This window comes from Stomoxys calcitrans, chromosome 2, assembly GCF_963082655.1.
Source record: "Stomoxys calcitrans chromosome 2, idStoCalc2.1, whole genome shotgun sequence".
Taxonomy (NCBI): domain Eukaryota; kingdom Metazoa; phylum Arthropoda; class Insecta; order Diptera; family Muscidae; genus Stomoxys; species Stomoxys calcitrans.
Genome location: NC_081553.1, coordinates 142994865 through 143011740, shown reverse-complemented (window position 1 = coordinate 143011740; position 16876 = coordinate 142994865). Strand labels below are relative to the sequence as shown.

General features: G+C 36.7%; 1 protein-coding gene across 2 annotated transcripts; it reads left to right on the top strand.

Annotated features, from left to right (window-relative positions):
- The first annotated feature begins 327 nt into the window (after nt 1–327).
- On the top strand, nt 328–11523 carry LOC131995111 (uncharacterized). 2 transcript variants are annotated; one of them, XM_059363064.1, is made up of 3 exons: nt 328–575; nt 699–846; nt 10138–11523. In XM_059363064.1, exons 2-3 carry the CDS (start codon nt 836–838, stop codon nt 11036–11038), a joined length of 912 nt encoding a protein of 303 aa, XP_059219047.1. In that variant the 5' UTR covers nt 328–575; nt 699–835; the 3' UTR covers nt 11039–11523. The 2 variants fall into 2 exon arrangements, with proteins under 2 accessions (XP_059219047.1, XP_059219046.1); XM_059363063.1 differs by having other exon boundaries at nt 328–846.
- Nucleotides 11524–16876: the final 5353 nt, after the last annotated feature.

Genomic DNA, 16876 nt, shown 5'->3' with positions numbered 1-16876 from the left:
ACATGGCTATATTTATAACTTAGCCATGGCCGGTCTATAACCTGATGTAGCTCGCATATAAGCCGATCTACCGATTAGAATTCTTGAGCCCCTGGAAGCCACAATTTTTGACCAATTTAGCTTAATTGTTGCACATTTTGTTCTCTTATGACTTCCAACAAGTGTGGCAAGTACGGTCCAAATCGGCCAATAACATGATGTAGCTCCCATATAAACCTATCTCTCGATTTGACTTCTTAAATCCTTATGTTGAATGCCCATTCAACAATAACGTGTCGATTCTGACATTTTTATCCATAGTTTAAATTATTACTTAAATTTAATTAAAAGAATTGAAATGAATTACATTATAATGAATTGAACGATAAATGTTTACTCCTCATATATTAAATATTAGTTCAAATAGCGGTAACTCTAGGCTGTTCTCTGCCACGAAGGGAAAGCTTTTACTTAAATTTCATTTAAAAGATTTGTCCTTTTCTATCTTAACAATTAATAGCTGAATTTAATTTCATAATGTCTGACTATTTTTAACTGAAATTCATAGCGTCACTTGTGCATCAACTTCCATAAGGGTAAGACGCTGCCATCCTTAAATAAACTGCTGTCACTTTGGATTGAAAGAACTGACATACTACCTTTTATTTCTTTTCGTTTCACTGATAACTTACTGTTCTGGGAGCTACATTGATATACAGTCCATTCTAGAAAACCCATCTCGGAATTGTACATGGTCCTTCGAACCGTCAGAGAAACCAAGAAGATTTGTTTGGAAAATTTTAGGACGTCGTCCACCGCTGTTAAAATCTCAATTTTTAAATAAGTCTTCACCGCAATGGAAAAAAGGTATGTAAAGTTTGTTACCTTGTGAACGGCAGGAATTAAGGAATTACATTTTTAAACTCATGGCAACTTATTGGATTAACTTCTTACAAAACTGAGGAAAAAATTGAGGATTTTTTTTTTATTGTTCCGAAAAGCACAAAGTCAAACTGTTCTTACACATAGCTCGTGTAGGAAACTATTTGGTAAACTAACCTGTTAAACACAACATTCATCGCTGTGACAACATAATTAAATGCTTCTCGAGCATAATTTTAATATTAATTTCGCGTTTCAACTGACGCACCGCACGAAATAAATACAGATATAACCTGTACTGCACAAAGTGGCTTTGGAATAAGGAGCACAGGTCTCGTTAAAAGTTCATCTTTGGTTGATTTCGCACTTCGACAGAAATAAAGGAAATATTTTCTTTGCTACTTTGAAACATGCTTAACATTGCTTTTATAAAGAAATAAATGAAAATATCTCGGCTTTAAGAGCAACAACAATTTATGCTCTTAAAAATTACTTTGAAATTAAAAGAAATTAGACTTCTGTTAACAACATAATATTCTCAAAAGCAACAAATGTTGCCTGAATTATTCATGGCAACATTTGTTTCGACAACCGCATTTTACATTCATTCTCATGTTAGAGTCATCAAAACACATGATCTGTGTCTAATATTTGCTCTTTAAATCCATCATTCACCACCAAAGTATTCCTTACTTGACATTCAGTTCCAATCGTCGATGCTATTTGTTCAAGAGAATCCAAATGTCAAGAAAGTTCGTTCTTTAAAACACTCACCCTTCCTCTTACGAGACATATGATTTTTGGCATTCCTTTGTTTTGCTAAAATCCATCACATTTATACACAAGTGACCGCACATACTTACCCCCACAAGGTAGACTCATTGCCATGCGCTCATCATATTGGTAATCAACAAGGCGAAGACCAAGTGGATTTCGAAGTCCAGTATCAGAAACACGAAAGTTTTTTTTACTATTTCTTTTAGGAGTTATTGTACTCCTACATTCATAGCCAATGCAAAGAGCTTATGGCTGTGTTGCGTTGAAGCAGAATTGAGAATTTTTTTTCTTAGAAATAATTAGATAAAGGCTTTTAACTTTTGCCTACACCATCTTTCTGTCAAATTGCCACACTTCAATTGGGTTGCTGCAGACATTAATAAGCCATCACATTTTCTCCACATCGCCAAATCTTTTGCACTCCATTGAAGCTGCTATTGGATGCAACGCTGACAGCGCAGCTTGAAATCGCTGTTGGTAATGTGAGCCAGAAGGTGCATTGCGCATGTCCCAAATATTACTCTCTCTCTACTCACGGTCTCTCTATTTTCACTTGTATGGGCTGCATGAAGGTTGCCAAAAATTTAAATTCCTAAAGCAGTGGCGTAACTAGAGAACGCGAGTTTTTTTTGTCTGAAAAACTATAAATTTACGCTGAATTTGAAGTTGTGTAGGTTAAGTTACTTCGAAGAATATTGAGCTAATTCCATTTACACGAATTAGTGAATATAAAAGTCGAATTGATAATTTTACCAGGCGAGAAGATTCCCGAAAAAGCAATAGGCACCCTCGTTTATTTGCAAGAGCACACATTCGTCAGCAGCAGCATATTTATGCCGCTGCATAATAGAGAGAGAATTAAGCTGTCAAAAAAGACAGTTGGAAATCCATCATACTTATTTAGAACAGAGACAATAAAGATCACATGTGCTTTGAGAAAACTATTTGAAGAGGAAGAGAAGTGAGGAAATTTAATAATTTTATGGAAAAGTGAAATATTTAGACATTGCATAAAGAATAAGGCGAAGTGAATGCGAATTTAGTGGAGAAATTATTTAATTTGAAAAAAATAAATCTATATAAAAGAAGAGGATACTATTGGCTACAGATTTGTCGAAATTGCTGAAGCTTAAAATAAATTGGAAGACGTGTGGAGTTTGGAGGTACAGACAAGCCTTATTGGATAATCTAGACAGGCAGAACGTTGGATATTTTATTGCCATTACGGTACGCACCAGGTTATACAGAGGAAAGGCGTATAGACAGATCGTTGTTGAGTGGATAGGAGGAGGTGAAGGCAAGAAGGCAACAAGTAATGTGGGTGAGTGCATTTCAATGTGTAGGGTTACCAAATATATTTTAAAAGAAGAAAGGAAAAAGTGCTTAAATGGTGAGGGAATAAACTGGAAAAAGGCATTATTGAAATAATTTTATTTTGTTTGTGTAAGATAGTTACATAGATCCAATTCTATATATAAATTGGTCCACAGAACAAACAAATTCCTGAAGCCGGAATTATTTTGCTTTTACATAGCTCGGAGGTTTCTGAGCAAGAAAAAGGAAATAGATTGTTCACACACCTGTCCGGAAAATTTAAACTGCATCCATCGTTGAATAGATCAGAACGAATTGATCAAAAAGAAGCACATATAAACCATAAATTTGATTTGGATATTATATATATATTTAATAACACATAACTAAAGGGAAAACCACGCTTTTCAAATATCGACACCATATATGAAAATATTTTGTTCACAGTGCATGAAATTCCTAAGATTCTACAATAGAAACAACTACATCAATCTTTATATTCTAATAAAAGTTAATTTAATAATTGGATTTTACGAAATTTTGACAATATATAACTGAATCTTAAAATTTTGCCATTTTTTTGGGACACGGAAATTGAAATTTTACAAAACCACACATACAATTGTTCTATGGAGTTTTTTTTTTTGTATGATGTACTGCAGATTTTGGTTCAATTTGGCACCGAAACGTCTATTACACCATTTCCAATGAGAAATTATTTATACCAGCAAGACAAGGTTTTTACGAATGTAGTCCACTAACTTGGATACCGTTAGCGTTGCTCACACTTACTACAAAATTTATCAACGATTTTAGAAGATAAAGGGATAGTCTGATTTTTAAAAGGAATTTTTTGTGAATTTTGTGTGTGCCAGTGTAAGCGACACATTGGCAATTCACCTCATCAAAACCTTTATCACTTATCTGCACTTATTCTTCTGTTTACGTGAAGAAGTCTGTACTGACCATTGTTCGGCATTCATATCTTGCTCAAACTTGAACATATTTTGGAATTTATTCGCCATTTCAGATGCAGCTTAAGAGAGCGTAGTGCGAAATTTAATTTCAAATAAACATAGCGAGTATTTTCAATGTTCTCTGTACTTCCTAACAGTCTGTTTTGATGTTGCTTGCAACTGTTATCATCGATTTTACAAGCCTGTAAAACCATAACATTCGGTCATAAATCGTTCGGTATAATTTGGAAGGAACCTACACTGTTGGAGTTAGAACTGCTCTTATTTGTTTTTCGATCTCTCTTTTCCTTTACACAAGCACGATTTCCTGCTCTCGCTCTTAAAACCTTTCGTGAGTACTTTCCAGGAAGATAGTTTAATGCATACTAAAGCTGTTCTACTGCGTTCTTGAAGGTTTAATTCAATTCCTGTGAATTCAGTTTAGCTGTTATTGGATTCAAACAGTAAGACTGGACAGAAGAAATTTCGATTGGCACTACACTGTTAAAAACTAACATCGTTTTTCTCTTTATGCTAATTCAATTTTTGAAAATCAAATGAGGGCTCCGATGAGCTGGAAATCTGATAGAAAAGTTCAGATATTACGTTTATGCTGTTGTATTGCATTGAGGTTTGGATTTTTTAATGTAATTGATAATCATTACATTTTCCCTTGATTTATTTGGTCTTATAATTTTATTTGTTTGAATATCTTCAAATTTTATCTTGTTGAGCTAAAACTGTTTATACTGGTTTGAGATACTTCTATTGGCCTTGATTTGTTTGGGAAATTACTGCTGGCTTGGTATAGTTGAAATTGGTACGGAATATATCGCTCAAGCATTTATTATCGATCAGTACTGACTGGTTAACAATTGTACTCTCATTCATCTCCTCGGTTTGGAACCTTTATTTGCATTATCGCGAGAGTTTCTGGGATTTTGGAATAGCTTCTGATCGGATTTTCTTTGAGGGAATATGTCATCCAAGAAATTTATATTCTTCTCTGACCAATTGGTCACTTATTGCGCCAATTTTGCTGCCATCGATGTGTTAGAACACACCTTGTCAAGTTTACGGGTGGATCTCGACGACTTGGAACGTCGTTGGCATACCTTAACTCAAGTCTATGAGAAAGAGATGACAACTGAGGAGAAGCTCTCTCAAGAAGAGAAAGAGTCTATTCATTCCAAGTTTAATGAGTCTTGTAAGTCATTTAAAAGGTGTAAGACATCAATGCTTGATTTGATGGAGCTTGAAACTAGGAGAATGGAAAACTCGTTACGACAGACTGAGACAACTGAAACCAGGTCTTCGGATGAAACTGGTTATTCGTTAAAGGTGCCCCCATGTGACACTGAAATTTTCAGCGGTGGTTACGATAAATGGCCAAGCTTTAGAGACATGTTCTCTGCCATTTATATAAAACATCCGAAGTTATCTCCTGCTCAAAAATTATTCCACTTGAGAGCAAAGACAAGAGGGGAAGCGAATCAGATCGTGAAACAATATGCACTGACCGACAATAATTTCGCATTGGCATGGGATGCACTGCGACAGCGCTACGAAAATAAGCGTATACTTGTTAATCATCAACTTCGAAAAATATTTGAGACTGAAAGGGTTACATCTGAGAAAGGGAGAGCTTTGCGAAACTTGCAATATACTATTAATAACTGTCTTTTGGTTTTGAAAACATTTAACATTTCGGTTCTTTCGTGGGATCCTATACTGGTTTACTGGGTATCCTCAAGACTTCCAGATGAGACTTTGGCGGCTTGGGAAAATTCTCTTGCTGATCATAAGCAGATGCCTTCTTGGGATCAGCTTGACGAGTTCATTTCGAAGAGACTTAACATGTTGGAATCGATTTCGGACATGAGAAAACCATCGAATCAACCTACAACTTCTCAAAAATCGCAAAATTATCATGTTAAAACAGGAAAAAATTACAAACCGTGCAAGGCTTGTAAGGAAGACCATTCACTTCGTACTTGTCCCAAATTCATGTCGTGGCAACTTCCTCAAAGGCGAAAATTTATAACTGCTAACAAAATATGCGGCAATTGTTTGTCTTACGGACATATCGCTCAGAATTGCAAAAGCGAGAAACGTTGTCAGAAATGTCAGCAGTCGCACCATACCTTATTACATCCCGAATTTAACGCCACAGGAGCTAGGGAGATAAATCGAATGGAACCGCCGGCACAGGTATCGGCTTATCATGTTGACACGCAACTGGGAGATCAACCGTCCACTTCGGCTGCCGCATATGCTGATCCGGTTTCGTATGTTCAATCCAATTTTGCGAATTCCGGGGATTGTACTATTTTGCCAACTGCATTGATTGACTTGGAACACTTGGGGTCCAACTTTACAATTCGGGTTTTTATTGATCAGGGATCACAAGAATCCTTTATATCAAGCAGAATTGTTAATAGGTACTCAATACCGACTAGGAAAGCATTCACGACAATTTCTGGTTTGGGAGGCACTGTTTTAGAGAACTCGTCAAAGATCTGTAACTTAATATTGAAATCTCGAAATTCTAACTTTAAACTGAAGGCAACCGCGGTGGTTATTATGAATATGAATCATTTAATGCCATCTTCCACAACTCGGGTTTCTGATTGGTCCGATTTGAGAGGACTTGACCTAGCTGACCCGAATTTTAACAAACCAGCGCAGATTGATATGTTGTTGGGTAGCGATGTACTTCCATTTATTCTGAAAGCTGGTGTACGAAAGAATATATCGGGGAATCTGTTAGCACAAGAAACTGAATTTGGTTGGATATTGAGCGGTCCACCGAAAACTCGATCTACATCTTCCTTTGCGTCTTTCATAACTTGTTCGGACACTACAAATGACGAAGTTAGAAAATTTTGGGAGCTTGAAGAAGTTCCATCGTGTCGAAATTTGTCCGAAAATGACATTTGGTGTGAAGAATTTTACAAGGATACAACTGTTCGCCAAGCTGATGGGAAATATTTGGTAAGACTGCCATTTCGTCATGATCTGCCTCCAAATGTAACACTCGGGTTATCAAGAAGAGCTGCGATGGGACAATACCTTCATATGGAGAAATCTTTGAAAAAATCTTCCGCTCTTTCAACTGAATATACAAAAGTTTTATCAGAATATCTAGATCTTGATCACATGGAACCAACTTCTTCAACTGAAATGTGTCATAATGGAAAATATCTCTCATTCTATCTCCCTCATCACGCTGTTGTCAAACCTGAACGGACTTCCACTAAAGTTAGGGTTGTATTTAATGCTTCAAAAAGGACGTCTACTGGGTTTTCTTTGAATGATGTTTTGCATACTGGCCCCGTACTTCAAAACGATTTGATGAATGTCATTTTGCGCTGGAGATTTTTTAGATATGTTTTTAATGGCGACATACAAAAGATGTATCGTCAAATTTACGTGCATGAAAATGACAGGAAATTTCAACGAATTTTGTTTAGAGATTCGCCAACTAAAGAAATAACTGATTTTTGTTTGAAAACTGTTACTTTTGGTGTAAACTGTGCACCATACTTAGCAATTCGAACCCTTTTGCAACTGAGCGATGACGGAAAATCGACTCATCCAACTGCTTCAGATATCTTGAAAAATCAAATCTATGTGGATGACATACTTTCTGGTGGATATTCGTTATCAGAAACTGAATCTTATTTAAAAGAACTTATTGATTTGCTGAATTCTGCTGGGTTTCCTTTAAAAAAGTTGACAGCAAACCATTCACTTATTCTGCGACACATGCCCCCGGAGGATCTTCTAAATGAAGATTTTTTGAAGCTAGAGAATACTAGCGAAACTAAAACATTAGGCATTCGTTGGAATGCGATGGCTGACACTTTTTCGTACGTTTCAAATGTAATTATTCCCACGAGTCCGCTAACTAAACGGAAAATATTATCAACTGTGGCGAAAATCTTTGATCCCGCTGGCTGGTTAGCGCCAATTATAATTGTGGCGAAAATTCTTCTCCAGCAACTATGGATTGATGGAACTGACTGGGATGAAGAAGTTAAGCCACACTCACTTGAGAAATGGTTAAATTTCACTTCAAACTTTCTGGATCTTGAATTAATTAGAATTCCTCGGTGGATCGGGTATACTCCTGTGAAGCAAGTTCAAATCCACGGATTTTGTGATGCCTCTGAAAAGGCATATTGTGCTTGCATATATATTTGTGCAGTCTCTTCTGCAACATGTATCACATCTAACTTACTTGTGTCAAAAAGCAAGGTGGCACCGTTAAAAACTGTCAGTCTTCCAAGACTGGAGCTATGTGGAGCTGCACTACTTGCAAAACTTTTGAAATCAGTTTCTCAAAATCTGGACATTGCTATTACTGATATTTATCTCTGGTCTGATTCCACCATAACTTTAGCGTGGCTGGACAAACCACCGTTTCACTGGAAGACATTCGTAGCCAACAAAATATCGGAAATTTTAGAAAATGTTGGGAACGCCACATGGAGGCATGTACCAACAAGTGAAAATCCAGCTGATCTTGGCACTCGTGGATGTACTGCAGCAGAACTAATGTCCAACTCATTATGGTGGCACGGACCGAAGTGGTTAGGAAAACCACCGGAATTCTGGCCAAAGTCTACCACATTTAAAGAGCCTGATCTTGAAAGAAAGGTCGTCAACTTTCAAACTGAGACACAGATAGAGGATATACTAGAGAGATTTTCATCCTTTAATCGGGCATTGCGAGTAATCTGTTTTATGTATCGTTTTATAAGAAAATGCAAAAAAAAGAGCTGTTCTGATATGGGAAATACTTTTATTACGGCTGCAGAAATTCGTACTGTAAAGTTCCAGTTGATTCGTTTGGCTCAACTGAGGTTTTATTCTACTGAGTATCATGCACTTGAAAACAACCAAGCAATTTCTTCGAAAAGCAAACTACTAACTTTGAACCCCTTTCTGGATACAAACAAATTGTTGCGAGTAGACGGTCGCCTCGCTAATTCTAATTTATCTTATAATGAAAAGCATCCCATCATTTTACCTGAGCATTCGCACTTTTGTAAACTTCTCATAACTTTTACTCATCATATTCTTTTACATGCTGAACACCAAAGCATGTTACGTGCAATAAGATCTGAATTTTATGTAATTCGCCTGAAAAATTCTATACGATACTGTATTCGAAACTGTCGGACTTGTACAATATACAAACAAAGAGTCAGAAATCAGATAATGGCTGCTTTGCCTCCTGAGCGCTGCAACTTTTCTTTGCCCTTTTCAAATACTGGTATAGATTTTGCGGGACCCTTCGACGTAAAGACTTCCAGACTCCGAAATGCAAAACTTCAAAAAGGATACGCTGCTGTTTTCGTGTGTCTCTCTACTCGAGCGGTTCACTTGGAAGCGTGTTCTGAGTTAACAACTGAGGCTTTTCTGGCTACTTTCGATCGATTTGTTGGACGGCGGGGGTTTCCGAACAAACTTTTCTCTGACAATGGAACAAATTTCGTCGGAGCAAATCGTGCTCTCACCCGGGAATATCAAAATTTTCTCAAATCTGCTGAAAGTCATCTTGTCGATAAATACAATATTCATGGTTTTACTTGGCAATTCATTCCTCCTCATGCCCCACATATGGGTGGTTTATGGGAAGCCGCAGTGAAAAGCATGAAAACACATCTCCGAAAAGTAGCAGGCAATTTGAAATTTACATATGAAGAATTCTCTACTTTACTAATTCGAATTGAAAGTATTTTGAATTCTAGACCCTTATCTCCCACAAGCGAAGATTCTATTGAGATAACTGCTTTGACCCCTGGACATTTTTTACGAGGTGCGCCTTTAACAACTGTTCCAGAGGATTTCTCTGACAATTTGTCTCTTATTAACAGATGGAAAAGACTGAAAACTGTTCAAATACACTTTGCGAAAAGATGGAAAAATGAATACATATCTAATTTACAAAGAAGATACAAATGGAAGAATGAGCAACAAAATTTGAAGGAAAATGATCTTGTAGTTATCAAAGATGATAACTTGCCCCCAACTGAATGGCGTCTAGGTCGCGTTACTAAAGTATATTGTGGTCCTGACTCACGAGTTCGAGTTGCCGAATTAAGAACCCAAAATGGGACACTTGTGCGACCATTAGTTAAGCTGTGCATTTTACCTGTTGCCAATTGAATTCCTTAGTTCCCTTTGTTCCGTTCACATTTTAATAAACTTTACCTTACAGCAAAGCACTCTATGTTCCAAAATGCCGTATCTGTCAAGAAAGACATACACTGAGACACTGTTTGCGATTCCAACAAATGGATATCACTACACGCCGTCAAGAAGTAAAAAATAAGAGATTTTGCTACCGATGCCTATGCTCGTCTCATACCCGAGAGTGGTGTGGGTCCAGGATGGCTTGCCTTGTCTGCAACAAAAATCACCATACCATGCTACACTTACATGATCGGCAAAATAAACACAAACACTCTACTGATTATAGATCGCAACGGGAGACCAATAACAGAGTTCATAGAAACTACCAAAAAAAGAAGTCAAACTCCCAAAATTCTCCTCCAAGGTACACAACTACCGCCCCTCGCCAACATTCTGATAGCAAGTGCAAAGAAACTTCTAGACCACTTGTACGTGAAAGGTTGGATCTAAGGTCTAGGAAACACGTTTTTCTTCCCACTGCATTGGCTCGAGTATTAACGAATAGTGGTCCTGAGAAAGCGAGGCTTATGTTGAACTCTGCTGGCTTACAGACGGTCATTCTTAGGTCTATGGTAAATCGATTGAATCTCCGCACTACCAAGAAGAATGGTGAAGTGTTTTGCACGGTCAGTTTGCAGTCCTATCAGGACTCAGCTGCAAAAATTCAAATATCGGGAATCGTCAAAACCAATTGCAACATTACACTGCCTGAATCGACGTCTGAAAAACGGTTACAATCTGTTTATGATCACCTTACAGACTTGGCTGATCCTCATTTCTTTAAGCCAACGAACATAGAAATTTTTATTGGGAACGATCAATTGTCAAAAATTCTGCTTGCCGGTTTAATTCAGACATCGTCATCGATGCCAATTGCACAAAGTTCAATATTTGGATGGATCATCTCTGGGGCGTGTCTCTACTGAGGTTGCAGTCTTGCAAGGGGGCCGGCATGTTGAATGCCCATTCAACAATAACGTGTCGATTCTGACATTTTTATCCATAGTTTAAATTATTACTTAAATTTAATTAAAAGAATTGAAATGAATTACATTATAATGAATTGAACGATAAATGTTTACTCCTCATATATTAAATATTAGTTCAAATAGCGGTAACTCTAGGCTGTTCTCTGCCACGAAGGGAAAGCTTTTACTTAAATTTCATTTAAAAGATTTGTCCTTTTCTATCTTAACAATTAATAGCTGAATTTAATTTCATAATGTCTGACTATTTTTAACTGAAATTCATAGCGTCACTTGTGCATCAACTTCCATAAGGGTAAGACGCTGCCATCCTTAAATAAACTGCTGTCACTTTGGATTGAAAGAACTGACATACTACCTTTTATTTCTTTTCGTTTCACTGATAACTTACTGTTCTGGGAGCTACATTGATATACAGTCCATTCTAGAAAACCCATCTCGGAATTGTACACCTTATAAGCCGCAATTTTTGTTCGATTTGGCTGAAATTTTGCATGCGTTGTTCTGATTTCCAACAAATGTGCTTCGATTTCTAGAAGCTTTAATTTTGCAGGTTTGAGAGAAGTTTGGTATGTAAAATAAAATTATGCCCTTCAAGTAAATTCAGTACGTATAAATTTTTTAGCAGAATCCATGGTGGTGGGCTTCCAAAAATGGTCTCGGTTGAACTTAGCACGCTTTTACTTGTTTCTTGATAAGCTGATTTTCAAGTACACATATTTTTATACCCTCTACCATAGGAGGGTAATTTCGTCATTCTGTTTGTAACACCTCGAAATATTCGTCTAAGACTTCATAAAATATATATTCTTGATAGTCATGACATTTTAAATTTGTATCCAATTTTTATCCGATTTGGGCGAAACTGCATGAAGTGCTCTGGTATGACTCCCAACAACTGTGTTAAGTATGGCTTAAATCATTTTAAAACCTGATGAAGCCGCCATATAAACCGATCTCCAGATTAGACTTCTTAATCCTCTAAAGGGTTCAATTCCTATCTGATTTGGCTGAAATTTTGCCCGACGTGTTCTGTTATGACTTCCAACTGTGCTCAGAATGGTTCAAATCGGTCTATAACCTGATATAGCTGCCATATAAACCGATCTGCGTTTTGACTTCTTAAACTTCTAGAGGGCGCAATTCTTATCCGATTTCGCCGAAATTTTGCATGAATTGTTTTATTTTGACTTCAAACTGTGTGAAGTATAGCCTGAATCAGTCCATATCCTGATATAGCCGCCGTATAAATCCCGATTAGACTGGGCTTCTAGAGGGCACATTTCTTATCTTATATCGTTGCATATGTCGTTATGGTATGACTTCCAAAATCTGTTCCAAGTATGGTCTAAATCGGTATATAAACTGATATACCTGCCATATAAACCGATCTCCAAATTTTTTACCGATCTTTACAAAATTCAGCATTGGGTATTATATTTGAGGTCTACATATGTGACCAAAATTTTATAAAAATCGGTCCAAATTTAGATATAGCTCCCATATCTATCTTTCATCCGATATGGACTTTTAAGGCTGTAAAAGCCAAAATTTTCGTCCGATCTTTACAAAATTTGGATTTGGGTATTTTATTTTAGACTAACATATATCTTCATCCAATGTGGACTTTTAAGGCTGTAGAAACCACAGAAACCACAAAATTTTGTAAAGATCGGACTACTTTACAAAATTTTGCGCGAAGTGTTTTATTTGTCGTCCTAATATGTGTGAAAAATTTTATAAAATCGGTCCAGATTTAGATATAGCTAACATATATATCTTTCATCCGATATGTCCGTTTAAGGTTGTAGAAGCCACAATTTTTTACCGATCTTACAAAATTTGGCGTGGGGTGTTTTATTTGATGTATCCATATGTGTGCAAAATTTCATAAAAATGGGTCCAGATTTAGATATAGCTCCCATATATATGTATCGCCCAATTTGCACTTCAATGGCCGTAGTAGCTCCAATTTTCCAACGATCTGCACAAAATTTGGCACAGACTGTTTTGTTACCGATCGTAACATATCTGGAAAATTTCATCAAAATCTGTTCATATTTAGATATAGCTCCCATATATATCTTTCATCCGATTTGAACTATATATAAGCCACAATAATGGTCCGGCTATATAAGCCACAATAATGGTCCGATCTTCACCAAATTTGGCGTGGAGTCGTTTATGTGAAGTCTCAATGTATGTGCAAATTTAATAAAAATTGGATCAGATTTAAATATAGCTGCCATATATATTGGGTTGCCCAAAAAGTAATTGCGGATTTTTTAAAAGAAAGTAAATGCATTTTTAATAAAACTTAGAATAAACTTTAATCAAATATACTTTTTAACACTTTTTTCTAAAGCAAGCTAAAAGTAACAGCTGATATCTGACAGAAGAAAGAATGTAATTACAGAGTCACAAGCTGTGAAAAATTTTGTCAACGCCGACTATATGAAAAATCCGCAATTACTTTTTGGGAAACCCAATATTTTGCCACAATTTTGGTCCGATCTTTACAAAAATTAGCATGAGGTTTTTTATTTGACGTTCTCATATGCAAAATTTCATAAAAATCGGTTCAGATTTAGATATAGCTCCCATATATATCTTTTATCCGAATTGGCCTTTTAAGGCTGGTCCGATCTTTACAAAATTTTGCATTGGGTGTTTTATATGACGTCTTCATATGTGTGCAAAATGTCCGATACGTGCGCAAGATTTCATTAAAATCGGTCCTAATTTAGATATAGCTCCAATGTGTATATGGATTTTTAGGCAGTAAAATCCACAATTTTCGTCACATCTCTACAATATAGGTCGTTCGATGTTCTATTTCATGTCCCAGTATGTGTCATTAAAATTGGCACAGGTTTCGATATAACTCCCATATAATCTTTTATCCGATATGGCATTTTAAAGATGTGAAAATCCAAATCGTTTGTCCTATGGTAGGAAAATCTTACAAGGTGCTAAATTGCTATTTTATTTGGTATTCAAATTAAAGTCTGACTACATTTCGAGATAAGTTCTACATATAAAACTACCTACACTATGTGATGTAGGGTATTATATAGTCGGCACCGCCCGACTTTCTATTTGAAAACGTCATTAAAAGATCTTGCCAAATGCGATCTATGGTGGAGGGTACATAAGATTCGGCCGAACTTAGCAAGCTTTTAATTATTTGAAATAAAGTCATCCTTTTTATACCCACCACCGAAGGGTGGGGGTATATTCATTTTGTCAATCCGTTTGCAACACATCGAAATATCCATTTCCGACCCTATAAAGTATATATATTCTTGATCAGCGTAAAAATCTAAGACGATCTAGACATGTCCGTCCGTCTGTCTGTTGAAATCAAGCTACAGTCTTTAAAAATAGAGATATTGAACTGAAATTTTGCACAGATTCTTTTTTTGTTCATAAGCAGGTTAAGTTCGAAGATGGGCTATATCGATCTATATCTTGATATAGCCCCCATATAGACCGATCCGCCGACTTAGGGTCTTAGGTCAATAAAAGCCACATTTATTATTCGATTTTGCTGAAATTTGGGACAGTAAGTTGTGTTAGGCCTTTCGAGATCCTTCGTCAATTTGGCTCAGATCGGTTCAGATTTCGATATAGCTGCCATATAGACCGATCCTCCGATTTAGGGTCTAAGGCCCATAAAAGCCACATTTATTATCCGATTTTGCTGAAATTTGGGACAGTGAGTTGTGTTAGGCCCTGCGACATCCTTCATCAATTTGGCCTAGATCGGTTCAGATTTGGATATAGCTGCCATATAGACCGATCCTCCGATTATTCGATTTTGCTGAAATTTGGGACAGTGAGTTGTCTTAGGCCCTTTGACATATTTCTTTAATTTGGCCCTGATCGATCCAGATTTGGATATAGCTGCCATACAGACCGATTTCTCGATTTAAGGTTTTGGGCCCATGAAAGGCGCATTTATTGTCCAATGTCGCCAATATTTGGGAAGGTGGGTCAAGTTAAGTCCCTTGACATACTTCTGCAAAATGGGACAGATCGGTCCAGATTTGTATATAGCTGCCATATAGACCGATCTCTCGGTTAAAGATTTTGGGGCCATAAAAAATTTGGGACAGTACTTTGTGTTAGGCTCTTCGACATTTCTCTGCAACTTAACCCAGATCGGTTCAAATTTGGGTTGGCTGCCATATAGACCGATATCTCGATTTAAAGTCTTGGCCCCATAAAAGGCACATTTAAAATCCGATTTCACTGAAATTTGACAGAGTGACTTATGTTAGGCTTGTCGACATCCGTGTTGTATATAGTTCAGAACGGTTTATTTTTAGATATAGGTACTGTACTTATTATTGTTTGGTCAAAATCGGAATATATTTCGATATAACTGCTATGGGACATAAGGTATGCAATTTTCACCGAATTTTGATGATGATAAGGTGGTTTACATTTATACCCGAGGTGGTGGGTGTTCAAAGTTCGGCCCGGCCGAACTTAACGCTTTTTTATTTGTTTGGGAATTATTTCGTAATAAAATAATATGCAAACAATATAGACGAAATAAACCCAAAATAAGATGAAATATTCCTCAAATCACTGTTTTGCGTTGGAGGTTATTTCATTGTGGGTTATTTCGTAGTGCCGCTAAATTCGGATTTTTTTCTAAATGATTTAACGAAATTCAAATTAACCTTATTGAAACGAAAATTTTTGTTTGTTTTGTTTAATTTGCTATGAGAGAACATTGTCAATGCCGAACGCAGAATAGCGTTACAAGCGCCTCAATCGTCTGTCTCCATCTGATTTGTGGTCGTCCCGTTTTGCGTGTACCACAATGATCGCCTTCAAAGGAATTTTTCGCTGGTGCTTCTGCATTCATTCTGACAACATGACCAAACCAATTTGCTAACCACATTGATCAATAATTTATCATAAATAAGTAAAGCGTGCTTAGGTAGGCCTGGTCGAATTTTATATACTCTCTACCATATATCTCAAGAAGTCAAGATCCCTTATTAGTTTATATGTCAGCTATATCAAGTTATGGATCGACTTGAACCATACTTAACACAGTTGTTGTCAAATAAAATAAAACACTTTATGCAAAATTTCAGCCAAATCGGATAAGAATTGCGCGCTCTAGATGCTTAAGAAGTCAAGATCTGAGATCGGTTTATTTGACAGCTATATCTGGTTATGAACCGATTTGGACCATACTAAACACAGTTGTTGGAAGCCATTACAAAACATCTCGTACAAAGTTTCAGCCAAATCGGATAAGAACTGCATTACTCTTTCGACAGACAGATGGGCGGACATGTCTGGGTCGACTTGAAATGTCATTACTATATACTTTATGGGGTCTTAGACGAATATTTCGAGGTGTTACAATCTGAATGACGAAATTAGTATACCCTCATCCTATGGTGGAGAGTATATTAAAAAAATTGGCGGCCGGGGGACTCGAACCTTGGTTTGCGAAACTTTCAGTGGCGTATGAATTTTTGTTGATGCAAATTCTTCCTTGTACGCAAAAAGCATGATGATTTTTTTGAACCGACCGACCCCTCTTAGCACTACTTATTACTAGTTCAGTAAATAGTAGTTGAGGGCTAAATGCATAAATAACTAAATTTTTCTTAGAATTTCCCGTGAAATTAAACTGTAGAGACACAATTGGCTTGAATAGTTAGCTATTAAACTAGATGATGGTGCCAACTGGTTACTGGCTGGGCAACTGGGATGAATATGGAAATATTTTTTGTGAGTGTGTGTGTG